This window comes from Staurois parvus, unplaced genomic scaffold (genome assembly GCF_062004578.1).
Source record: "Staurois parvus isolate SC_StPar_1 unplaced genomic scaffold, SC_StPar_1.0 ptg000275l, whole genome shotgun sequence".
NCBI classification, from domain to species: Eukaryota; Metazoa; Chordata; class Amphibia; order Anura; family Ranidae; genus Staurois; species Staurois parvus.
This window is the reverse complement of record NW_028318071.1, coordinates 339,357-366,852: the sequence shown is the minus strand read 5'-3', so window position 1 is coordinate 366,852 and position 27,496 is coordinate 339,357. Positions and strand designations below refer to the sequence as shown.

The 27,496-nt window shown below is 43.8% G+C and overlaps 1 protein-coding gene across 2 annotated transcripts in view; it reads left to right on the top strand.

Moving 5' to 3' along the window:
• RASGRP2 (RAS guanyl releasing protein 2) overlaps positions 1–27,496 on the top strand; it is an 890,649-nt gene that overhangs the window by 548,533 nt on the left and 314,620 nt on the right. For both annotated transcript variants that reach the window (XM_089681654.1, XM_089681653.1), the window contains exon 6: positions 3,230–3,380. In XM_089681654.1, coding sequence (XP_089537780.1) covers positions 3,230–3,380 — 151 coding nt within the window. The remainder of the gene's footprint in view (positions 1–3,229; positions 3,381–27,496) is intronic.

Here is a 27,496-nt window from a genome sequence, read left to right as displayed (position 1 = left end):
AAGAAGAGGAAGAAGAAGAAGAGGAAGAGGATGAAGAAGAAGAAGAAGAGGAAGAGGAAGAGGGTGAGGAAGAAGAGGATGATGGTGAGGAAGAAGAAGAAGAAGAAAAAGAGGATGAGGATGATGAGGATGATGAAGAAGAAGAAGAGGAGGATGAGGATGAAGAAGAGGATGAGGATGAAGAAGAAGAGGATGATGGTGAGGAAGAAGAAGAAGAGGATGAGGATGAAGAAGAGGATGAGGATGAAGAAGAGGATGAGGATGAAGAAGAAGAAGAAGAGGATGAGGAAGAAGAAGAAGAGGATGAGGAAGAAGAAGAAGAAGAAGAAGATGAGGATGAAGAAGATGAGGATGAAGAAGAAGAAGAAGAAGAGGATGAGGATGAAGAAGAAGAAGAAGAGGATGATGGTGAGGAGGAAGAAGAAGAAGAGGATGAGGATGAATAAGAAAAAGAGGATGAGGATGAAGAAGAAGAGAATGAGGATGAAGAAGAGAATGAGGATGAAGAAGAGGATGAGGATGAAGAAGAAGAAGAGGATGAGGATGAAGAAGAAGAAGAAGAAGAAGAGGATGAGGATGAAGAAGAATAATAATAAGAAGAAGAAGAAGTAGGATGAAAATAAGAAGAATTCCATTCCAGCAAAAAGTGTATCTGCAGAGAGCTCCGCTATTTCTGACAGTTCTCTGACAGTTCCTTCACATTTACAGCGGTTGAAACATTGTATCTATTTGTTTCCGAATAAAAACATCTGTATCCTAAATGGAAACAAATAGATACAATGTTTCAACCACTGTAAATGTGAAGGAACTGTCAGAGAACTGTCAGAAATAGCGGAGCTCTCTGCAGGGACACTTTTTGCCGGCTGTAGAAGGGATGAAAATCGGCCGATCGGGGAAAATTCGATTCGTGCATCCGAAGTTTGCTCATTTTCGGATTCGGCGCGAATCGAATTTTTCCTAATATTCTAAACAAATTCCACTTCGCCAAGTTCGATTCGCTCATCTCTACATATGATGAATCGGGTCTGCGGACCAATACAATTCATTTCTTTTAGTAATGCCTATGTTGAGGGTTAGGCCCAAAAAAAATGTAAATTTGAAAACCGTAATGAGTTTCCATGCGAATGGTCTGGCAAGGTTTGAATTTGGGTTGGCGGCAATAAATTGTTGTGCATATAAACTGCTTTGATCCACAATCAACGCATACAGATATTCCGTGAAAAACAGCTCCAAAAATCAAGGAGGTATGTGAAAGACCAGGATGTACTAGACCGCTGGTACTCGCCAGTTCACCAAAAGGTAGAGCGGCACTAGTACTGGCACTCTGCTGCATAGGAGAGTCATCAAAATTTACCGGCAAGTGCTAACAGAGATCAGGCCTGATTCTGCGAACACTGCGGTTTTGTGTGCGATGTATCAAGTGACAGTGACCTAATGCCACTGCACTTGGGGGAGAAGGGGGGGTAAGCGTTGGGGCTAAACGCAGGTGTTGGCAGGTGCCGGGGTGAACGCTGGTATAGTGCTGACCTGATCAAAGATATTGACCCGTTCAGACACTATACTAGCAATGGAGGTTTATTGTACATGAGCGTGCTCCTGGCAATCAAGAGTTAAATGTGATGACTGGTGTATTGACAGGCAATCTGACGCTATCTGGGAGGGGTATGAAAACCACGGGAGAGCGAATCACGTATATATATATATATGTGATTTTGCGTACCCATGCCGCCCTGTAGCAGTATTTCTGCTGTAGGGTGGTCAGGAAACGGTTACAGAAGAGGTTTGTGTTACGGCGCTGCATTACTTTAACTGACAATTGCGCGGTCATGCAACACTGCACCCAAATTAAATTTACATCCTTTTTTTCCCACAAATTGAGCTTTCTAGGTATTTGATCGCCTGTGCGTCTTTAATTTTTTGCGCTATAAAAAAAAGAAGGCTGACAATTTTGAGAAAAAAAAACAATATTTTGGACTTTTTGCTATCAAAATCAAATTTTGGCACAAATTTCATCCAAAATGCATTCTGCGACATGTCTCTGCTAAAAAAAAATCCCAATACATGTAAATTAATTGGTTTACATGAAAGTTATAGCGTTTACAAATGGTGGGAAAGATACTGGGATTTTTATTTTTTTTATACTAATAATGGCGGCGATCAGCGACTTATGGCGGCGATCAGCGACTTATGGCAGGACTGCGGCAGACATTTTGACACTGGGGGGGAACTGACTTGGGGTCACTGACATCCCCAGTGGCACCAATACAGTGATCAGTGAAAAAAAAAACCCACTGACACTGTACTAATGGCACTGGGGAGGAAGGGATTAACATTTTTTAGGGTTAACTGTGTGAGGGGAGTATTTTACTAGGGGGCGGAGGTGTGTGCTGGACGGGGACAGGCTGATCGGGAGAGAGAAACTCTTCTCTCCCTCTTCAGCTTGTCAGGAACTGACAGGCAACTGACAGAGAGCAGGGCTGTGTGTAAACAATGTAGCCCTGCTCTCTGTCAGCGATTACCGCTAATCGCGGGGAAACGGCCAGTAATGACCGGCCGTGATGCGGCGGCTGAGACCCGCTGCTGACACCCGCGGGACAGGTAGGGCGGGCACGCGCCTCACGTGTGCCCCCTACCTGTTTTGCAAAACCACGTTTTAAAACGTGGTTTTGCACAGCCGTGCCGCCCTGCAAACATTTTCATGCAGTGGCTGGGGCTCAAGCAGTTAATAGATAACTGTGGAACACCACCATCTTGTTGTTAATCAACATCCTTTAAACAGGAACAATGCAGTGTGTTACACAAGTAAATATCAAATACTCTTCTATTTACTAATGCTAACAGCATAGGATTTAAAATATTCAATGCTGATTGAGAGAGTGAAGTTCTGCTTTAAGCATTAAAAGGGGGAACATGGGATTTATTAATAGGTATTAACTTTTCATGAGGTACTTAACTCATGTGCGCAAGAATGTGTATTTTCTATATTATAGTATTATAGTATTTTATATTAGTATGAAAAAATATTTGACCTTTATAGACAGAAAACGAGTGAAAGGGATTGTATTTCTACATGGTTATACTGGGACTACTCTCTGTAAAAACAAAAAAATTATTACATAATACCCTTTGATTATACTTACACTTGTGTTTGTTTTTTTCCAGTGCTGTGGGTGTTTACAGGCATTAGCTAGTTATTTAATTAATGTGTTAGTTTTGCTTTGATTTATAGCCCGTCTTATGGCTGGAAAAGACAAGTGACACAACGAGGGCAAACTGGGGGCAGAATAAGAAAGACATCTCTTCTGTTTGATCACCTGGACCCGGCTGAACTTGCAGAACATCTAACACATTTGGAATTTCACTCATTCTCAAAGATTTTGGTGAGCTGTTTATTTTGGTGATTTTGATGTTGATTTTGGTGAGCCGTTGTGAGCTATAATTTGCTACATTTATAACCTGGCATTAGTTTTTTTTAATCAAATTCCAATTTAAATGGAAAGCAAAATATGTAACAATGGCTTGTAAAACTGGTAAAAAGACAGATTCTGGTACTCTTAAAAATGAATGATGCATACAAATATATAGCATTAAGTTTACTAATCTAAATATTAATAATTCTGCAGATATTATCAAAGTAATATATAATTAACATATCACATTTTAAGGAATAAAAACCATCTTACATGCTAGAATCCCTGCGTTAATCACTTTTCCCAATACAACAATACTCTCTTACTGATCACTGTATTAGTGTCACTGGCGACTTCCGACTTGCCCGCTAGTACACCAGTAATCACATTTAACCCCTTTATAACCCCCCCCCCCAGTTAACCCCTTCACTGCCCTGTCACCAGTGCCATTGATTACAGTGAACAGATTTTTACTGATCACTGTATTAGTGTCGCTGATGACTTCCGATAGTGTTAGTGTCAGTTAGCTCCCCTCCCAGATAGCGTCAGATTGCCCACTAGTACACCATTAATCACTTTTAACCCCTTGATTGCCAGGAACATGCTCACTTGCACGCTAAACCTCCATTGCTATTATAGTGTCTGAGTGGATCAATATCTTTGATCAGATCAGCGCTATACCAGCGTTCACATTACTATAGTGTATTTCTCGTGAGTCGCACTAGGTACCTGTAAATTTAGTGGCCAAAATGTCCAAGCAAAGGTACTCTAGTGAAGAGGCCTACAGGATTCTGAACATGTCAGGTGAGAGCGAAGGGGAAGACTCACTGACAGAATCCGCCTCAGAATACGAACCTGTAGACAGCAGCGGCACCCTGACAGTTAGCTCAGATGATGGAGAAGAGGTCCCTGCTAAGATCAGGCGTACCTGACCCCATTTCCAGGTTGCTGAGGTGGTACAGACGCATGATGACTCTCATATGCAGCAGAGTGCCAGTACTAGTGCCGCTCTGCCTTTTGGTAAACTGGCGAGCACCAGCGGCCTAGTACGTCCTGGTCTTATACATACCAGCACTGCAGTATCACTTGGTGACGTGGCGAGTCCCATAAGTGCAGTACAAGCTGGTGCGGTGGCGAGCACAAGTAGTGTCCCGCGGCCACCAAGAATTTGCATACAGGCCCATAGTATCCTTCTGGATGTGCTTGCAAATTCCAATTGGCAGCCCACAAATTCTGAAGCACACTTACTTCCCCCATTCACTGCCCAACCCGGAATTCAGGTGGAAACAGCAAATTTAAATACTGCCCTTGATTTTTGTGAGCTGTTTTTCACAGATGATCTTTATGCATTGATTGTGGATCAAAGCAATTTACATGCACGACAATTTTTCGCCGCCAACCCAAGTTCACACCTTGCCAGACCAGTCACATGGAAACCCATTACGGTTTCCGAATTTAAAGTTTTTTTGGGCCTAACCCTCAACATGGGCATTACTAAGAAAAATGAATTGCAGTCGTAATGGTCCACCGATCTGCTTCTTCACATGCCCGTGTTCTCTGCTGCCATGGCCAGGCATAGATATCAGACGATAATGCGTTTTATGCACATCAACGACAACACACTCAGTCATCCTCTGGGTGACCCTGAATATGACCGGCCCCACAAAATTCTGCCCCTCGTAAATCACTTTAACCAAACATTTGCAGATGTGTATACTCCCCATCAAAACATCTGCATTGATGAGTCCCTCATTCATTTTTCTGGCCGCCTTGCATTCAAACAGTATATCCCCAGCAAGCGTGCCAGATATGAGGTCAAGGTGTATAAGACCTGTGAGAGGGCAACAGGCTATACATGTAAGTTTCGGATTTACGAGGGAAAAGATAGTCACGTGGGGAGCCCCCCGGATGCCCAGACTACATGAGGAGCAAGGGCAAGATAGTTTGGGACTTGGCGTCATCCCTTTTCCGTATGGGGTACCACTTATACGTGGACAATTTTTATTCAAGCGTGCCACTATTTAGACATTTGTACAATCTTGGAATTGGCGCATGTGGCACTGTGCGACCTAATCATCAGGGCTTCCCCCAACGGCTTGTAAATACCTGTCTTAGAAAGGGGGAACAAGCCTGCTTGAGAAACGAAGAATTGCTCGAAGTGAAGTGGAAGGACAAAGAGGATGTTTTCTTCCTGTCTTCCATTCACGCAGATACGACCATCCAAATTGCCACGGCAGCTGGTGTTGTTGAGAAGCCCCTCTATGTCCACGATTATAACATTAACATGGGAGGGGTGGACTTCGACGACCAGATGATGAGCCGTACTTAATTTCCCGAAAAGCCAGACACTGGTACAAAAAAGTGTCTGTTTATTTATTTCAATTGGCTATATATAATGCTTTTGTTTTTTACAAAGCAACTGGACATAGTGGATCCTACTTAAAATTCCAGTTAGAGATCATCAGGACTCTTTTGTATCCAGGAGGTTCTGCGCCCAAAACCCCCAACCCAGATGCAGTTAGCCGGCTGCATGAGAGGCATTTTCCTGATGTCATTCCTGGTACCCCAGCCCAACGGAACCCCCAAAAAAGATGTTGTGTCTGTAGCAGACATGGAATTAGGCGTGACAGCCGCTTTTGTTGTCCCTCCTGTCCTGGCTAACCTGGCCTCTGCGTCAAGAACTGCTTATGCCTCTACCATACACTAGTGGAGTATTAGTATAGGGTACAGTACGGCACAGTTTAGGGCACATTTACACAGGGTCTCGAAAGATGTTAGGTAGTCAGGAAACTGGCTATCACATTTGAAGAGACCCTACCATCTGTTTTAGATGTTAAATGTTAAAGTTTGAAAAAAAAAGAAGTTAAAAAAAAATAAAAATAAAAAAGTACAAATCCCCCCCAAAATTTTAAATTTTAAAAACCAAAAATAGTTATAGTTTTTTTATTGTTGTCATTTTTGTTATTGTTCTACTTTTACTGTTTTATTGTTACTGTTTTATTGTTAACCTTTGCTGTTTGCAGAAATGCTTTCAGCTGCAGCACTGACCTGTTTATTCTGACAGCAACAGGAACTTGCTCTCAGAATATACATAAATCAGTGTGGGCAGCGCTGTCGGATGTTATTTTTTTAATCCGCAGTTTAAAAAAAGAGCATATATGCTGAAGCATGGGGGCCTGGGGTGGCCAGTGGGTGGATGGCCCCTATGCTTCGGCATATATATTTTATATTTGTTGCAACATTTCATGTGTGCTTACCATTAGAAGTGGGTGGATGCAGGGAGGTATTCTAATGGTGGGCATACCACACACATTTTTCTCTGGCAGAGATTTCTTCTCTTTTTTTCCATTCAGCCCACAGGCTGCATAAAGAAAAAAAGAACATAGCATATACACCCAACAAGGACCAGCAACGTACTGGCACATCACTGGACTTTGAATGGTTATACCAGGGTGATGCCTGCAGCTGCAGGCATCATCCTGGTATTGTTTTTTTCAGCCGGTGACGGGCTTTCATGTAAAATCAATCCTAATGGCTAATTAGCTGCAGAATTGCTTTTACAGGCAGCGGGAGAAAATGCCCCCCTCCCCTCCCCCGCTGCCTTCCACGGCCTTCTCGGCCAGTCCCGTGCCATCGGGGAAACCTGAGAATGCAGCCGGTGTTTCTGCCAGCTGATCATAGAGCTGATTGGAGATGGGAATGGTGCCAATCATCTCTATAGTCTAAGAAGTCAGAAGCTAAAAGCATTTCATCACTTCAGTTGCGCAAGTTATAAACAGAGCCATTTTTAAATTGGGAAAGCATCTGATCACACCGATCTTAAAGAATATATGACAATGCCCATTGAAGTTATAGGGGGTATTTGAATTCCCTGTGATAGCATTAAAAGTGATTAAAAAAAAAATTAAAGGGACAGTGTAAAAATAATTAAATAAATCAGAATAACAAAAAAAAAGTACTCTCCCCCCCCCCCCCCCCCCCGCACATGCGCGCACCTGCGGTCGTGAGGGTTGACCCTGTGCCAGTATGGAAACAGCGGTTGCACCATGCATGTGAGGTATCGCCACGAACATCAGATCAAGTGCAGTAATTATCGCTCTAGACCTCCTCTGTAAATCTAAAATGATAGCTTGTAAAGGCTTTTAAAGCGTTGCCTATAGATATTAAAAATGTATGTAGTTTGTCACCATTGCACAGGGCATGCACAATTTTAAAGCATGTCATTTTTGGTATCTATTTACTCAGCTTATTATCATCTTTTATATCTTTATATATGTAAAAGTGTTATAAACAAACTTTAAATAAAAACTGTGAAGTCCATCAATCAGTCCATCAAACAGTTATTAACTCTCACTATCCTATAATATCAAAGTTCAAGATGTTCAGAAATTCTTCTAACGATCTCCCATGTGCATGTACCTCAAAAAAAAGGAAATAATATATAGTGCATTATCCTTTATATAATATAAACTTAATTCATCTCCCACAATCCAGTGACAAATAGTGATAATGGTGAAAAAAAACGGTGAAAATAGTGAAATAATCAGTGAAAACACTGTGTGTGTGAATCACCCTTCAATCCCACACACAGAAAGATATAATTGCAAACTGGTGTGCACTTCTATTCATAAATAATTTTTAAAAAAGGTCATTTGATTTTACTATTGGCGGTATTACACTATTGTGTTCCTTATGTTTTGTCCCTGGATGGAGTAAAGTGCCTGGAAACAGTGGGATCAGCAATCCAGGGAGGATTGTGGAGATCATTCATCCTGAGAAAGCTGTTGGATTGATATAAGCATGTGTTTTCTGAAATGTTGGTAAGGGTACCCTTACTATGAATAGAAGTGCACACCAGTTTGCAATTATATCTTTCTGTGTGTGGGATTGAAGGGTGATTCACACACACAGTGTTTTCACTGATTATTTCACTATTTTCAACGTTTTTTTCACCATTATCACTATTTGTCACTGGATTGTGGGAGATGAATTAAGTTTATATTATATAAAGGATAATGCACTATATATTATTTCCTTTTTTTTGAGGTACATGCACATGGGAGATCGTTAGAAGAATTTCTGAACATCTTGAACTTTGATATTATAGGATAGTGAGAGTTAATAATTGTTTGATGGACTGATTGATGGACTTCACAGTTTTTATTTAAAGTTTGTTTATAACACTTTTACATATATAAATCTGTTACACCTTCAGGGGAAGGTGTTGTTTGTGTTAAGGGTTATTGTTTATCACATTTATTTAGGAGGTGGTTTTTTGTTAAAATATCTTTTATATCTTAACAAATAATTGGCAAATATATTGTGTTTTTATGCATTAAAATTAAAAAAAGTGTATATTTTTCAGAAAAAGTGCGTTTGAAAAATCGCTGTGTGAGTACTATGTGAGATAAAAAAATTGCAGCACCCACCATTTTATTCATTAGGGTGTCTGCTCTAAAAAAAAATATAATGTTTGGGGGTTCAGATTAATTTCCTAGCAAAACTACTGATTTTTTTAATGTGAACAAAAAGTGTCAGAAAAGGCTTGGTCTTCAGGTGGTTAGAAGAGTGAGTGATGTGTGGCATAAACATCTAATGCTGGGCATAAAATGCCCCCACCCCCCAAAATGACCCCTTTTTGGAAAGTAGACACCCCAACCTATTTGCTGAGAGGCATGTTGAATCAATAGAAAAATGTATTTTTTACCACAAGTTTTTGGCAAATGACGAAAAAAAAAAATTACACAAAATTGTCATTTAAATAATTTATTGCTCACACAAGCCATGGGTATATGTGGAATTACTCCACAAAATACATTCTGCTACTTCTCCCGAATATGGGGGTACCACATGTGAGAGACATTTTGGCAGTCTAGCCAAGTATAGGACCCCAATATCCAATAAGCACCGTCAGGCTTTTAAAGGGCTTTATTTCCTCATTACACTTCCTGACTACCTATCACAGTTTTGGAGGCCCTGGAATGCCAGAATAGCACCAACCCCCCCCCCCCAATGACCCCTTTTTAGAAAGTAGACACCCCAAGAAGTTTGATAAGAAGCATGGTTAGTATTTTGCAGATCTCATTTGTTTCCACAAGTTTTTGGAAAATGAAGAAAGAAAACAAAAACATATTTTTTCTTTTCTTTTTTTATATTTCAAAACCTTGTGAGAAAAAATGAGATCTGCAAAATACTTACCATGCCTCCTTTTTAAATTCCTTGGAGTGTCTACATTCCAAAAATGGGTCGTTTGGGGGGGTTTGGTGCTATCCTGGCATTTCAGGGCCTCCGAAAACTGTGATAGGTAGTGAGGAAGTGAAATGAAGAAGTTACGGACCTTCAGGCTTTCAAAGTGGTCATTGGATTTCAGGCTCCTGTATGTGACTAGACTCTCAAAAAGTCTCACACATGTGGTATCCCCATACTCAGTAGAAGTAGCAGAATGTCTTTTTGGGGTGTAATTCCACATATACCCATGGTTTTTGTGAGCAATATATCATTTAAGTGACAACTTTGTGTAAAAAAACAAAACAAAAAAAAACTGTTTTTGTCATTATCCAAAAAGTTGTGGAAAAGAAAAATAAATCTTCCATGGACTCAATATGCCTCTCAGCAGATAGTTTAGGGTATTTACTTTCTGAAAAGGGGACATTTAGGGGTGTTTGCGCTATCCTGGTATTTTAGCCTCTCAAGAAATGTGATAGGCAGTCAGAAAGTAAAAGCTGTGTAAATATCAAATGATCTATACCATAGTTTGTAGACGCTATAACTTTCACACAAAGCAATCAATATACACTTATTGGGATTTTTTTACCAAAAACATGTAGCAGAATACGTTTTGGCCTACATTTATGAAGAAATTTGAGTTTTTTGGATTTTTTTATGACAGAGAGAGAAAATATTGTTTTTTTTCAAAATTTTGTTTTTGTTTATAGCGCAAAAAATAAAAAGCACACAGGTGATCAAATACCACCAAAAGAAAGCTCTATTTGTGTGAAAAAAATGACCTAAATTTCATTTATGTACAGCATTGCATGACAGCGCAATTGTCAGTTAAACTAGTGCAGCGCTGTATAGCAAAAAATGGCATAAATTACAATATCTATACCATAGTTTGTAGACACTATAACTTTCACACAAAGCAATCAATATACACTTATTGGGATTTGTTTTACCATAAACATGTAGCAGAATACATTTTGGCTTAAATTTATGACTAACTTTGAGTTTACGATATATTTTTCATAGCCGAAAGTAGAAAATATTGGGGGGTTTTTTTCAAAATTTTCAGTCTTTTTTTGTTTATAGCGCAAAAAAATAAAAAGTACACAGGTGATTAAATATCACGGAAAGAAAGCTCTATTTGTGTGAAAAAAAGGACGTAAATTTCATTTGGGTACAGCATTGCATGACTGCGCAGTTATCAGTTGAAATAGTGCAGTGCCAAACAGCAAAAAAAGGTCTGGTAAGGAAGGGGGGTAAATCCTCTGGATGGCAAGTGGTTAAGCAATACTTTATTATTGTTTTCAAATATAGAGTAAGAAAAGAAAACATAGCATCATGTACTGTAAAGTACAACAGCACCATAATACAAGAGTGCAAAGATCAAAAAATACACATGCATAAAAGTGAAATGGAGCTTCCAGTAGACATTGTTAAAGGAGCCACACAGGGTCCTACAACCATTTATAGCTTGTGTAGTACTACCTCCTTAGGAGTCACTGAGTTTTGGGTCCCCCTACAGCTCTGCACAACCAGGAAACATGCATTTTTTTTCCCACACATGCACACTGGAGACAGTAAAGAGTCCTGAAAGCTTGGCTTTGTGATTTTATTGAGGGGTTTAGAACTTGGATGGGGTTGAGGGGTGTATGGAATGCCCAAGGAAACTGTTAACCATGAGGAAAAACTCTTAGCAACTATGTATAAGTCCATGGGTAAAAAGTATCTTTTAAAAACCTCTCCAGCTTTCTGGTGTACCTCCTCAGACCCCAGATTAATCCTCTTTACCCAGCTGCCTGAAGGTATCTCTGGGCAAGAGGACCCAGAAACTGCCAACTTAAGAAACCGTCCTAGATGAGCTAGCTGGATTATCCACCTGACGGCCCTCTCCCTATATCTAGCCCAGGGGGTATAAAGTTACTCACACTGTCCTTCCTGATTGGTCAGTGGGTAGGTGGGTAGGTGGCTGCATTCAGGCCTTTCGCTGCTCAGGCTGTCCTTCCTAGAAGACAGTGGTACAGTGTTGAGTCCCTTGTCCAGCACCAACCTGTAGGTAGGACCCTTCTCTGGGCCCCCTCCCAGGCTCCAGACTCCAGCCTTCACACTTAATGGCTGTCCTTGCCGCATGCCCTACCTCCTGCTTGGGGGTTGGCCAAGATCCCTTAGGTATGCAGATCATCCCCTCCTCCCCCCCCCCACTGCCTTCTAGAAACTGCTCAAGCTTATAGAGCAGGGGGAGGTATCGGGGAACTGACCTGCAGAGCCCTCAGATCTGATCTAAAGTGACCTGGCTGACTCATCCCAGGCTGCTACTCAGCATCTGCCTTAAATCCTGACTAGCTGTCCCTAGCTTAGTATGAGGTGTGCTACACTTGTTAAATGATTAAATGGATTAGCGGCCACTTTGTCTAGATACATGAAAATTGCATTTTATCAATAAGTCATTTCTTACACCATTCTACCCATATGTTTAAGGGTTTTTCAATTTTAGAAAACTAGCCAGATCTAACAATGAGTGATTTTTCATAGGTTGGGTGCCAGCTTTTGTTTTCCAAAATCTAGTTATGATTATTTTTGCTGCCAGTAGCACATGAGCTATAACAATATGGAAGTGGGGTGGAAAATGCTCACTTCCCAAGTTAAATATTGCTAAGGCAGGAATTAGAGATATCGAAATACCAGTGACATGAGATATGAGCTGGAAGCGTGCTAGGTTTTTGCGTGACCAAAAGATATGGATTAAATTTCCCACTTGACCTCAGCCCTGCTAGAAGATTTGGAGGAAGAAAATTTTTCAAGCCAGTATACAGTGAGATACCACTGAGTTGCGAGTTTTTTGGGCTAGCTCTGTTTGGTTTACACAGGGAGTTAAATTGTATTTACTATATATTTGAACACCTTCAAACTTTTACTACATTCAGATATAGTAAAAGTTTGACTCAAATCTGATTCCCATTGGCAGATAGGTGGTGTTTTTTGAAAGGACATTTTATTCTGGAAAAGCTTGTAAAATAGTGAAATGTCCTTGTCAGGCCTTGGAGGATGGTCATAAAACCTCCAAGCCAGCGGGTGTTTCTAGACTAGGGGTTTGGGAGTGAGAGCTAAAAACAGTGAGATACAAATATACATAAAGTCTTTGAAATACCATATTCCTCTGCCAAATCTTTCATCATTTTGAGGGAAGAGTCTGAAAAGAGTTCCTCCACCAATTGAATCCCTAGACTGAACCATGTTTTGACCAAAAGGTAAAGTATGAGATGTTCCAAGGCATACAATAGAGTTTGTATATTGGGATTGTGAGCATGGTACACAGATGGATAGTTAACTAACTTCTAACTAGTAAACTGCCTTTTATTTCCTCCATCAGCTCATCTCCCACAGCTATTACCTTTTGTATAACCATTACTCTTAGATTGTAAGCTCTAACGACCAGGGTCCTGTGTTGCCTATTGCACCAAATTGAGGCAGCAATTGCTGCAAAAGGGGCCCAAACCAAGTACTGAGTACATATGCATGCTTATACTTTTCAGAGGTCCGATATTGTTCTATGTACAATCCTTGTTTTATTGATTGCATGTAATATTCTAATTTTCTGAGATTGTGGATTTGGGGTTTTCATGAGCTGTAAGACATAATCATCACAATTATGACAAATCATGGCTTGAACTATCTTGCTTTGCATGTAATGAGTCTATCTCATATATTAGTTTCACCTTTTAACCGCTTGCCGCCCTGCCACTGTTTTAAAACGGGTTCCGCGCTCCCGCTGTTTTCGCCGGCAGGGGGCGCGCTCCCGCCGACCCTTGGGTGACACCATTTGATCCCGGAGGGATCAATCATTAGATTTCAGCCAGTGATGTCTGGCTGAAATTGGATGATCGGTCCCTGTCCTATCCTGTCCTGTGTTGACATTTACACGGGACAGGATATGATGTCATTCTTCTCTGCCTGGACACAAAAAAAAAGTGAGTACAAAGCACTACACTGACAGTTAGAACACTCTAGGACACATTTAACTCCCTGATCGCCCCCCCCAGTTAACCCCTTCACTGCCCTGTCACCAGTGTCACTGATCAGTGAAGCGATTTTTACTGATCACTGTATCAGTGTCGCTGGCGACTTCCGATAGTGTTAGCGCCCCTCCCAAATAGCGCCAGTTTGCCCGCCAGTACCCCATTAATCCCATTTAACCCCTTGATCGCCCCCCTCCCCCCAGTTAACCCCTTCACTGCCCTGTCACCAGTGTCACTGATCAGTGAAGTGATTTTTACTGATCACTGTATCAGTGTCGCTGGCGACTTCCGATAGTGTTAGCGCCCCTCCCAGATAGCGCCAGATTGTCCGCTAATACACCAGTAATCCCGTCTAACCCCTTGATTGCCCCCCCCCCCGAGTTGACCCCTTCACTGCCCTGTCACCAGTGTCACTGATCTGTGAACCAATTTTTACTGATCACTGTATCAGTGTCACTGGCGACTTCCGATAGTGTTAGCGCCCCTCCCAGATAGCGCCAGTTTGCCCGCCAGTACACCAGTAATCCCATTTAACTCCTTGATCGCCCCCCCCCCAGTTAACCCCTTCACTGCCCTGTCACCAGTGTCACTGATCAGTGAAGCGATTTTTACTGATCACTGTATCAGTGTCGCTGGCGACTTCCGATAGTGTTAGCGCCCCTCCCAGATAGCGCCAGATTGCCCACTAATACACCAGTAATCCCGTCTAACCCCTTGATTGTTCCCCCCCGAGTTGACCCCTTCACTGCCCTGTCACCAGTGTCACTGATCAGTGAACCAATTTTTACTGATCACTGTATCAGTGTCACTGGCAACTTCCGATAGTGTTAGCGCCCCTCCCAGATAGCGCCAGTTTGCCCGCCAGTACCCCAGTAATCCCATTTAACCCCTTGATCGCCCCCCCCCAGTTAACCCCTTCACTGCCCTGTCACCAGTGTCACTGATCAGTGAAGCGATTTTTACTGATCACTGTATCAGTGTCGCTGGCGACTTCCGATAGTGTTAGCGCCCCTCCCAGATAGCGCCAGATTGTCCGCTAATACACCAGTAATCCCGTCTAACCCCTTGATCGCCCCCCCCCCCTGAGTTGACCCCTTCACTGCCCTGTCACCAGTGTCACTGATCAGTGAACCAATTTTTCCTGATCACTGTATCAGTGTCACTGGCAACTTCCGATAGTGTTAGCGCCACTCCCAGATAGCGCCAGTTTGCCCGCCAGTACACTAGTAATCCCATTTAACCCCTTGATCTCCCCCCCCAGTTAACCCCTTCACTGCCCTGTCACCAGTGTCATTGATTACAGTGAACAGATTTTTACCGATCACTGTATTAGTGTCACTGGTGACTTCCGATAGTGTTAGCGCCCCTCCCAGATAGCGCCAGTTTGCCGCTAGTACACAAGTAATCACATTTGACCCCTTGATTGCCAGGAATACGCTTACTTGCACGCTAAACCTCCATTGCTAGTATAGTGTCTGATTGGATCAATATCTTTGATCAGATCACCGCTATACCAGCGTTAACATTACTATAATATCCCCAAAAATGCAGCGTTAGCGGGATCAGCCCCGACACCTGCCAGCACCTGCGTTTAGCCCCTACGCCCCCCCTTCTCCCCCAGCAAGTGCAGTGTTAGTAGATAACTGTCACTTGATACATATTACACACAAAACCGCAGTGTTCACAGAATCAGGCCTGATCTCTGTTAGCACTTCTTGGTAAATTTTTTGTAGCGGTTCAAGCAGTCCCTGACAGCCAGGCGCTCTTTTTCCCGTGAGTCGCACTAGGTACCTGTAAATTTAGTGGCCAAAATGTCCAAGCAAAGGTACTCTAGTGAAGAGGCCTATAGGATTCTGAGCATGTCAAGTGAGAGCGAAGGGGAAGACTCACTGGCAAAATCAGGCTCAGAATACAAACCTATAGACAGCAGCGGTACCCTGACAGATAACTCAGACGACGAGGAAGAGGTCCCTGCTAAGATCAGGTGTACCCGATCCCATTCCCAGGTTGCTGAGGTGGTACAAATGCATGATGACTCTCATATGCAGCAGAGTGCCAGTACTAGTGCCACTACCTTTTGGTGAACTGGCGAGCACCAGCGGCCTAGTACGTCCTGGTCGTATACATACCAGCACTGCAGTATCACTTGGTGATGTGGCGAGTCCCATAAGTGCAGTACAAGCTGGTGCGGTGGCGAGCACAAGTAGTGTCCCGCGGCCACCAAGAATTCGCAGACAGGCCCGTAGAGCCCCTAGTGTCCTTCCGGATGTGCTTGCAAATCCCGATTGGCAGCCCACAAATTCTGCAGCACACTTACTTCCCCCATTCACTGCCCAACCCAGAATTCAGGTGGAAACAGCAAATTTAACTACTCCCCTTGATTTTTTTGAGCTGTTTTTCACAGAAGATCTTTATGCATTGATTGTGGATCAAAGCAATTTATATGCACGACAATATATCGCCGCCAACCCAAATTCATACCTTGCCAGACCATTCGCATGGAATCCCATTACGGTTTCTGAATTTAAAGTTTTTTTGGGCCTAACCCTCAACATGGGCATTAATAATAAAAATCAATTGCGGTTGTATTGGTCCACAGACCCGCTTGTTCACATGTCCGTGTTCTCTGCTATGCCAGGCATAGATATGAGAAGATAATGCGTTTTATACACTTCTACGACAACACACTCAGTCATCCTCGGGGTGACCCTGAATTTGACTGGCTCCACAAAATTCGGCCCCTCATAAATCACTTTAACCAAAAATTTGCAGATGTGTATACTCCCCATAAAAACATCTGCATCGATGAGTCCCTCATTCAATATTCTGGCTGCATTCTAATCAAACAATATCTTCCCAGCAAGCGTGCCAGATATGGGATCAAGATGTATAAGACCTGTGAGAGGGCAGCAGGCTATACATGTAAGTTTCGGATTTACGAGGGAAAAGATAGTCACTTGGAGCCCCCCGGATGCCCAGACTACATGGGGAGCAGTGACAAGATAGTTTGGGACTTGGCGTCATCCTTTTTCCATATGGGGTACCACTTATATGTGGACAATTTTTATTCAAGCGTGCCACTATTTAGACCTTTGTTCAATCTGGAAATTTGCGCATGTGGCACTGTGCGATCTAATCGCCGGGGCTTCCCCCAACAGCTTGTAAATACCCGTCTAAAAAAGGGGGAAAAAGCCTGCTTGAGAAATGAAGAATTGCTCGCAGTGAAGTGGAAGGACAAACGGGATGTTTACCTCCTGTCTTCCATTCACGCAGATACGACCGTCCAAATTACCACGGCAGCTGGTGTTGTTGAGAAGCCCCTTTGTGTCCACGATTATAACCTTAACATGGGAGGGGTGGACTTCAACGACCAGATGATGAAGCCGTACTTAGTTTCCCGAAAAGCCAAACGCTGGTACATAAAAGTGTCTGTTTATTTATTTCAATTGGCTGTATATAACGCTTTTGTTCTCTATAAAGCAACTGGACATAGTTGATCATACCTAAATTTCCAGTTAGAGAACATCAGGGCCCTTTTGTATCCAGAAGGTGCTGCGCCCCAAACCCCTCTCCCAGATGCAGTTAGCCGTCTGCATGAGAGACATTTTCCTGATACCATTCCTGGTACCCCAACCCAAAGAAGACCCCAAAAAAGATGTCGTGTCTGCAGCAAACGTGGAATTAGGCGTGACTGCCGCTATTGTTGTCCCTCCTGTCCTGGCCAACCGAGCCTCTGCGTCAAGCCCTGCTTCCGCCTCTACCATACACTAGTGGACTATTAGTATAGGGTACAGCACGGCACAGATCAGGGCACATTTACACAGGGTCTCGAAAGATGTTAGGTAGTCAGGAAACTGGCTATCACATTTGGAGAGACCCTACCAGCTGTTTTAAAAATGTTTAAAGTTTGAAAAAAAAGTTTAAAAAAAAAAAAAAATTAAAAATACAAATCCCCCCCCAAAAAATAAAAAAATTTAAAAACCAAAAATAGTTATAGTTTTTTTTTTGTCGTTTTTGTGATTGTTCTACTTTTACTGTTTTATTGTTACTGTTTTATTGTTAACCATTTCTGTTTGCAGGAATGCTTTCAGCTGCAGCACTGACCTGTTTATTCTGACAGCAACAGGAACTTGAAGTCAGCGTGGGCAGCGCTGTTGGATGAGATTTTTCATCCGCAGTAAAAAAAAAAGAGAATATATGCCAAAGCATGGGGGCCTGGGGTGGCCAGTGGGTGGATGGCCCCTATGCTTCGGCATATATATTTTATATTTGTTGGCACATTTCATGTGTGCCCACCATTAGAAGTGGGTGGATGCAGGGAGGTTTCTAATGGTGGGCATACCACCACACACTTTTCCTTGCAGAGATATTTCAATTATAAAGTTGTTTTATTGAGTTTATGTTTTATTGTTAACCATTGTTGATTTCTTTGCAGGAATGTCAAACTGCAGCACTGACCTGTCTATTCTGACAGCAACAGGGTCTTGCTTTCAGAATAGACATAAGTAGGTGTGTGCAGTGCTGACGGATGAGATTTTTCATCCGTAGTTAAAAAAAAGAGAATATATGCCAAAGCATGGGGGCCTGGGGTGGCCAGTGGGTGGATGGCCCCTATGCTTCGGCATACATATTTTATATTTGTTGGCACATTTCATGTGTGCTAACCATTAGAAGCTGGTGGATGCAGGGAGGTTTCTAATGGTGGGCATACCACACACTTTTTCTGGCAGAGATTTCTTCTCTTTTTTTCCATTCAGCCCACAGGCTGCATAAAGAAAAAAAGAACATAGCATATACACCCAACAAGGACCAGCGACAAACTGGTACATCACTGGACTTTGAATGGTTATACCAGGGTGATGCCTGCAGCTGTAGGCATCATCCTGGTATCATTTTTTTCAGCCGGCAATGGGCTTTCATGTAAAAGCATTCCTAGTGGTTAATTAGCTGCAGGATTGCCTTTACAAGCAGCGGGAGAAAATGCCCCCCCTCCCCCTCCCTGAGATAGCATTAAAAGTGATTAAAAGAAAATATTAAAGGGACAGTGTAAATATAATTAAATAAATCAGAAAAAAAGAAAAAAAAGGACCCTCGCCCATCCGCGCACGCGCACACCTGCGGTCGTGAGCGTTGACCCTGTGCCAGTATGGAAACAGCGATTGCACCATGCATGTGAGGTATCGCCATGAACGTCAGATCAAGGGAAGTAATTATAGCTCTAGACCTCCTCTGTAAATCTAAAATGGTAGCTTGTAAAGGCTTTTAAAGCGTTGCCTATAGATATTAAAAATGTATGCAGTTTGTCGCCATTGCACAGGGCATGCGTAATTTTAAAGCATGTCATGTTTGGTATCTATTTACTCAGCATAGCATCATCTTTTATATCATACCAAATAATTGGCCAATATATTGTGTTTTTGTGCATTAAAATTAAAAAAAGTGTATATTTTTCAAAAAAATTGCGTTTGAAAAATCGCTGTGTAAGTAATATGTGAGATAAAAAATTGCACCACCCACCATTTTATTTACTAGGGTGTCTGCTCTAAAAAAATATATAATGTTTGGGGGTTCACTTTAATTTCCTAGCAAAAATGCTGATTTTTTTAATGTGAACAAAAAGTGTCAGAAAAGGCTTGGTCTTCAGGTGGTTAGAAGAGTGAGTGATGTGTGGCATAAACTTCTAATGCTGGGCATAAAATGCCCCCAATCCTCAAAATGACCCCTTTTTGGAAAGTAGACACCCCAAACTATTTGCTGAGAGGCATGTTGAATCAATAGAAGAATTTATTTATTTACCACAGGTTTTTGGAAAATGACAAAAAAAAAATAAATTACACAAAATTGTCATTGAAATAATTTATTGCTCACACAAGACATATGTATATGTGGAATTACTCCCCAAAATACATTCTGCTACTTCTCCCGAGTATGGGGGTACCACATATGAGAGACTTTTTGGCAGTCTAGCCAATTACAGGACCCCAAAATCCAATAAGCACCTTCAGGCTTTTAAAGGGCTTTATTTCCTCATTATACTTCCTGACTACCTATCACAGTTTCGGAGGCCCTGGAATGCCAGAATAGCACCAAACCCCCCCAAATTACCCCTTTTTGGAAAGTAGACACCCAAAGGAATTTGATAAGAAGCATGGTAAGTATTTTGAAGATCTCATTTGTTACCACAAGTTTTTGGAAAATGAAGAAAGAAAATAAAAACATATTTTTTCTTTTCTTTTTTATATTTCAAAACCTTGTGAGAAAAAATGAGATCTGCAAAATACTTACCATGCCTCTTTTTAAATTCCTTGGAGTGTCTACTTTCCAAAAAGGGGTCATTTGGGGGGGTTTGGTGCTACCCTGGCATTTCAGGGCCTCCGAAACTGTGATAGGTAGTGGGGAAGTGAAATGAAGAAGTTACGCACCTTCAGGCTTTCAAAGTGGTCATTGGATTTCAGGCTCCTGTATGTGGCTAGGCTCCCAAAAAGTGTCACATGTGTGGTATCCTCATACTCGGTAGAAGTATCAGAATGTATTTTGGGGTGTAATTCCACATATACCCATGGCTTGTGTGAGAAATAAATCATTTAAATGACAATTTTGTGTAAAAAAAAAAACAAAAAAAAACATTTTTGTCATTTTCCAGAAACTTGTGGAAAAAAAAATAAATCTTCCATGGACACAATGGGGTTTATTTACTAAAGCTGGAGAGTCCAAAATCAGACTCCCTTCTGCATAGAAACCAATCAGCTTCTAATCTCAGCTTGTTCAATGAAGCTTTGGCAATGAAACCTGGAAGCTTATTGGTTTCTATGCAGAAGGGAGTCTGATTGTGGACTCTCCAGCTTTAGTAAATAAACCCCAATATGTCTCTCAGCAGATAGCTTAGGGTGTCTGCTTTCCGAAAAGGGGTCATTTGGGGGTGTTTGTACTATCCTGGTATTTTAGCACCTCAAGAGATGTGATGGGCGGTCAGAAAGTAAAAGCTGTGTAAATTTCAAAATATCTATACCATAGTTTGTAGACGCTATAACTTTCACACAAAGCAATCAATATACACTTATTGGGATTTTTTTTTTACCAAAAACATGTAGCAGAATACATTTTGGCTTAAATTTATGACTAACGTTGAGTTTATGATATATTTTTTATAGCTGAAAGTAGAAAATATTGTATTTTTTCAAAATGTTTGTGTTTTTTTATTTATAGCGCAAAAAATAAAAAGTGCACAGGTGATAAAATACCACCAAAAGAAAGCTCTATTTGTGTGAAAAAAAGGACGTAAATTTTGTTTGGGTACAGCATTGCATGACCGCGCAATTATCATTTGAATTAGTGCAGCGCTGTATAGCAAAAAAAGGCATAAATTACAGTATCTATACCATAGTTTGTAGATGCTATAACGTTCACACAAAGCAATCAATATACACTTATTGGGATTTTTTTTACCAAAAACATGTAGCAGAATACATTTTGGCTTAAATTTATGACTAACTTTGAGTTTACGATATATTTTTTATAGCTGAAAGTAGAAAATATTGTTTTTTTCAAAATTTTCGTGATTTTTTGTTTATAGCGCAAAAAATAAAAAGTGCACAGGTGATCAAATACCACCAAAAGAAAGCTCTATTTATGTGAAAAAAAGGACGTAAATTTCGTTTGGGTACAGCATTGCATGACCGCGCAATTATCATTTGAATTAGTGCAGCGCCAAACAGCAAAAAAAGGCCTGGTCATTAAGGGGGGTAAATCCTCAGGAGCTCAAGTGGTTAAGTTGCTTTACTGAAATAAATGAACTTTTGCACGATATTCTAATTTTTACAGTTTCACCTGTAGGCCAAAAGTTGGCAGGAGTATTTGGCTCTTTGCCAAGTTGAGGTAGAGTACCAATGTGGGTGGCCAGCATCTCAGAGGGGAATGATTCTGTATGAGAAGTAGTTGTAAAAAGTTTCACAAGATATGGTGAAAGTATTGTTGCAAAAGACGTATTCTACTCATTGGTGAAACCATCTAGACCTGGCGGCTTCCCATTTGGTAAGGTTTGATCACCTGAACAATTTCCTGAACAGTGAATAGAACATTAAGGTTGGTGAGTTGTGCATTAGTAAGGGCTGGGATATTTAGGCTTTCCAGAAAGGCCTAAATATCTGCTTCAGTGGGTTCGGGAGTATCTTTATCAAATTTGAGGTTATGCAAGTAGCTATAATAATCTGCAAATGTGTCTGAAATCTCTTGTGGGTTAGTCACTTTAGATTTAGTAAGGGGATGAAAAACATAAGGTATTCTAGTTTGGCTTTGCACTTTCAAGCTATGTGCTAGAAACTTCCCCTCTGTCAAGGAGCGAGGAGCCAGACATACAAGGAGGTGCAATTAAAGGTAGGTTTATTAACATAAAAATAAGACAAGAGTCTATGCAAGTCCAACAGCGGAAATCGTAGCCAAAGCCAGGATCAAGAGCCAGGAAGAATCGTCGCCAGAGCCGGGATCAGGAGCCAGGAAGAATCATCACCAGAGCCGGGATCAGGAGCCAGGAAGAATCGTCACCAGAGCTGGGATCAGGAGCCAGGAAGAATGGTCACCAGAGCCGGGGTCAGAGGAAGCCAGGAGGAGTCTTAGCCAAAGCCGAGTCGGTATCCAGGAAAGCAAAGAGTAGCTAAACAGGAGCTTGTTGCTGTGCAAGAGACAGGACACGAATGCAATGGACAGCTACAAACAGCAGACTTATATGTGATAAGCCGCCACCTCCTGGGGGAGGAGCCGCAGAGGACTGAAAGCATAAAGGATCCCTTAATGCTTTGCAGACACCTAAGATGGATGCCAGCACATGGAGCAGCACAGCCCTGAGGAAAGGTAGGACCTTGACAGTACCTCCTCTTCAAGGACCCCTCCGCGGCTCAACATAAGGCTTCTGGGGAAAGCGGGCGTGAAAAGCACGGGGGAGGGCAGGAGCATGAACATCCGCGGAAGGAACCCAGGAATGCTCCTCGGGACCATACCTACGCCAATGGACCAGGAACTGCACCCGACTAACCGAGAGTCCAGGATGTGGCTCACCTCATACTCCTCATGACTGTCAACCCGGATAGGCCGAGGCAGAGAGGCAGTAAAGCGATTACAGACCAAAGGCTTCAACAGGGATACGTGGAAGATATTGGAGATACGCAACCCAGGAGGAAGAGCAAGGGCATAGGCAAACGGGTTCACCCTGCGGAGGATGCAGAAAGGACCAACAAAACAGGGAGCCAGTTTCGATGCGGGCACCCGAAGATTGAGGTTACGAGTAGACAACCACACCCGATCTCCGACCTGGTATGAAGGAGCGGGGAACTGTCTACGATCAGCCTTGAGCTTCTGACGCTGAGCTGAGTCCCTCAAGGACCTCTGGATCTGCCCCCACGAGGAACGCAGGGCAGCAAGATGGTTATCCACAGCCGGAATGTCCTGTGGCGAGAACAACTCAGGCAATACAGCGGGTTGGAACCCATAGTTGGCCATGAAGGGAGACATCCCAGAGGATGAGTTGACAGCCGAGTTCCTCCAAACTCTGCCCATGGCAGGAGATCGACCCAATTGTCTTGATGCTCTGAGATATAGCAGCGAAGGAATTGTTCCAGGGCCTGGTTGGAACGCTCTGCAGCCCCATTGGACTGCGGGTGGTAGGCCGAAGAGAAGGAGAGCTTGATACCCAACTGGGAGCAGAAGGCGCGCCAGAACCTGGACACAAACTGGCTCCCACGGTCCGAGACAATCACCTTAGGTAACCCATGCAAGCGAAAGGTCTCCCTGGCGAAAACCGTAGCCAGTTCTTACGCAGTCAGCAATTTCTTGAACGGAACACAATGGCACATCTTGGAGAAACGATCAATGACCATAAGAATAACCATATGGCCTTGAGACGTAGGGAGGTCTACAATAAAATCCATGCCCAGGTGTGACCAGGGACACTCCCCATTGGGAATGGGTTGCAGAAGGCCCAATGGAAGATGCCGAGGAGATTTATTCTGGGCACAGACAGAACATGCCGCTACATATGAGGCGATGTCGGAACGGAGAGATGGCCACCAGAATAAACGAGAAACAACCCAGGACAACTGGTTCCTCCCTGGATGACCGGCAGTGTTGGAATTGTGGTAGGTACGCAGCAAGCGGGTGCGCAATCCCTCAGGTACGAAACATCTACCTGCCGGTCTCTCAGAGGGAGCATCAGTTTGAGCCGCCAAAATCTGCTCCCTAAGGGGAGAAGTCAGGCTGGTACGAATGGCAGCCAGGACCTGATCCAGGTATGACCGAGGTCAGCGCAGAGTCCTCCTTGGACAGCTCAGAGTATTGCTGCGACAAGGCATCAGCCCTGACATTCTTGGAGCCAGGCAAATAGGAGACCACATAGTTAAAACGCGACAAGAACAGAGCCCATCTGGCCTGATGGGGCGTCAACCTCTTAGCCTCCGAGAGATACGTCAGGTTCTTGTGGTCAGTAAGAATGAGGACCGGAACCGCCGAACCCTCGAGCAGGTGCCTCCATTCCTTGAGAGCCTGAATAATGGCCTACAACTCCCTGTCTCCAATATGGTAGTTGCATTCTGCGGAGGAAAGCTTCCTGGAGTAGAACCCACAGGGAAGTAGGGGTCCATCGGGCGACCGTCGCTGAGAAAGGAGGGCGCCTACTCCCGTCTCAGATGCATCAACCTCGAGGAGAAAAGGCAACCCAGGATTGGGATGAGACAGTATCGTAGCCAAAGCGAAGGCGGATTTCAGAGCTTTGAAAGCTAAGATGGCCTCGGATGACCACTCGTGGGGTTTACTGCCCTTCTTGGTCAGATCTGAGAGAGGCTTGGCCAGCGTGGAGAAGTTCCTTATAAACTTCCGATAATAGCTGGCGAATCCCAAAAAGCGCTGAATGGACCGAAGACCACTGGGACGAGGCCACTTCAGAACCGCCGACACCTTCTGAGGGTCCATGGAAAATCCCACAGCGGAAATGTAGCCCAAAAAGGCAACCTGGGATCGGTGAAATTCACACTTCTCGAGCTTACAGAAAAGCTTGTTCTCACATAACCGTTGCAGCACCAGCTTAATATCCTGGATCTGAGACTCCATAGACGCAGAGTAAACCAGGATGTCGTCCAAGTAAACCACCACGCACTGCTGCAACAAGTCATGAAATACATCATTAATGAACTCCTGAAAGACCACGGGCGCGTTACACAACCCGAAGGACATAACCAGGGATTCATAGTGGCCGTTTCTGGTGTTGAACGCGGTCTTCCACTCGTCGCCCTCCTTGATCCGTACCAGGTTGTACACAGCCCTAAGGTCGAGTTTAGTAAAGACCGTTGCTCCCTTGAGGCGGTCGAACAACTCGGTAATCAACCAAATTGGGTAAGCGTTCTTAATCGTGATTCGATTGAGACCCCTAAAATCAATGCAAGGCCTCAATTCACCGCCCTTCTTTTTCATGAAGAAAAAGCCAGCTCCTGCTGGAGAAGTAGACTTGCGAATGTGCCCCCGGGAAAGTGCATCCGCAACGTACTCCTCCATAGCCTGATTCTCCACAACCGAAAGAGGATACACCCTGCCACGCGGAGGAGTGGCACCGGGTTGTAAGATTATGGCACAATCGTATGGACGATGAGGAGGCAGAGCACCAACACGAACCTTGTCAAACACGTCCAGGTACTCCCCATAGTCAGTAGGCAACACAGAGTCCGAGGAGGCACACAACACCTTAACAGGTCCATGGATGCAACCGGCCCCACACTGTGGAGCCCACAAGAGAATCTTGGCTGACCGCCAATCAAAGGTCGGATTGTGCTTCTGAAGCCAGGGATATCCTAAAACCATGGAGTAGTGCGGGGAAGAAATTACCTGGAAACAGGCCAACTCCCTGTGAACAGCCCCAATAGCTACTTCAACCGGCAGGGTCTCGTGGGTAACCTGCGGCGGTTGCAGGGGCCTGCCATCTATCGCCTCGAGGACCAATAGAGTAACTGGAGCCTGCAGAGGCTTGGAGTACTGGGCAGCAAACGAACTGTCCATAAACAACCCGCCAGCACCAGAGTCTACCAACGCCTGGGCCATCACCGAGCCTTCCGCCCAAGAGAGGACAACGGTGATTAGCGGTTTATCTTTGCGGGAAACCGGGGACGAGGAAACTCCACCCAAGATCTGCCCCCGACAGGATCTCAGGTGCGAGCGTTTCCCGGACGGACCGGACAGGACTGCCGAAAATGCCCACCGAGACCACAGTACAGGCAGCGACCCTTCCGACGCCGAGAGGCCCGCTCCCCCTCGGAAAGTCGAGCAAACCCCAGCTGCATGGGCTCACCGCCAGACAAGCCACCCACAGGAGGCATGGGAGGAGAGGGAGGAATGGGTGGGACAGAAAACGTAGGCGCCAATCGGTTAGGAGGTCTCCGCAGACGCTCCTTAAGTGAAGGCCTCTCCCTGAGCCTGGTGTCAATCAGGATTAGGAAGGAAATGAGTGCTTCAAGCTCCACAGGCAGTTCTTTGGCTGCAATCTCGTCCTTCAACGCATCTGAGAGACCATGAGAGAAAGCAGCCACCAGAGCCTCATTGTTCCAACCCACCTCTGCCGCCAGGGTACGAAATCCTATGGCGTACTCGGCAATGGTTCGTGAACCCTGATGCATGGGCATGAGCAGCTTAGCAGCAGAGGCGGAGCTAGCAGGTACATCAAATACCGTACGGAAGGAGGCAACAAAACCGGCAAACTTGTGAATCACAGGGTTATTGTTCTCCCATAAGGGATTTGCCCAGGCCAAGGCCTTGTCCGAGAGCAGCGATAATAGGAAGCCCACCTTTGACCTCTCCGTAGGAAAAGCGTGGGGTATCAATTCAAAAGTGGATAAGGAAACCTCGACACTGACTCGGCTCACCCCCAAAGCGCTGTAGAAGGGGGGCTGAACCAGTCATACCTCTGGGCACTGCAGGTGCAGCAGCAGATGCGGAGGTAGGCGCAACAACCGGAGCAACAGCGGGAGCGACCACAGGAGTGACAACCGGCCTAATAGCACCAGGAGTAAGGTGCGCTGTGCGTGCAAGCAGCGTCTGCAACGCCTGAGTGAACTGATCCAACAAGAGATCCTGCTGATCAAGTCTGGCAACCAACATAGGGAGCGAGGGCGTACCTGCACCGTCAGGATTCATGGCATTCGTGTAGTGTCAGGGAGCGAGGAGCCAGACACACAAGGAGGTGCAATTAAAGGTAGGTTTATTAATATAAAAATAAGACAAGAGTCTATCCAAGTCCAACAGCGGAAATTGTAGCCAAAGCAGGATCAAGAGCCAGGAAGAATCGTTGCCAGAGTCGGGATCAGGAGCCAGGAAAAATCATCACCAGAGCCGGGATCAGGAGCCAGGAAGAATCGTTACCAGAGCCGGGATCAGGAGCCAGGAAGAATGGTCACCAGAGCCGGGGTCAGAGGAAGCCAGGAGGAGTCTTAGCCAAAGCCGAGTCAGTATCCAGGAAAGCAAAGAGTAGCTAAACAGGATGCCAGCACATGGAGCAGCACAGCCCTGAGGAAAGGTAGGACCTTGACACCCTCCTTGTTGTTATTAGCGTAGAAACGAAGTGTGACCAGCAAAGGTACCCGTCATACTGGGCACACACCAGTTCTCTGAGATCACATCACAGATTTAAAAGAGAGGAAGCAGTGGACTCAGAATAAGAAGCCTTGTTTTATATTTCTAAATTATGAATGGATTTCAAAAGGTCATTAAGCTTTGATGTAACTTGCTGCTTACGGGTATTCCATTGGAAAAAAATCCCAGTAGCAGAGGAATCATTGGCGTAAAAGTAGTCAAGAAGCTGTTGGGTAAGCCGCACATTGTTAC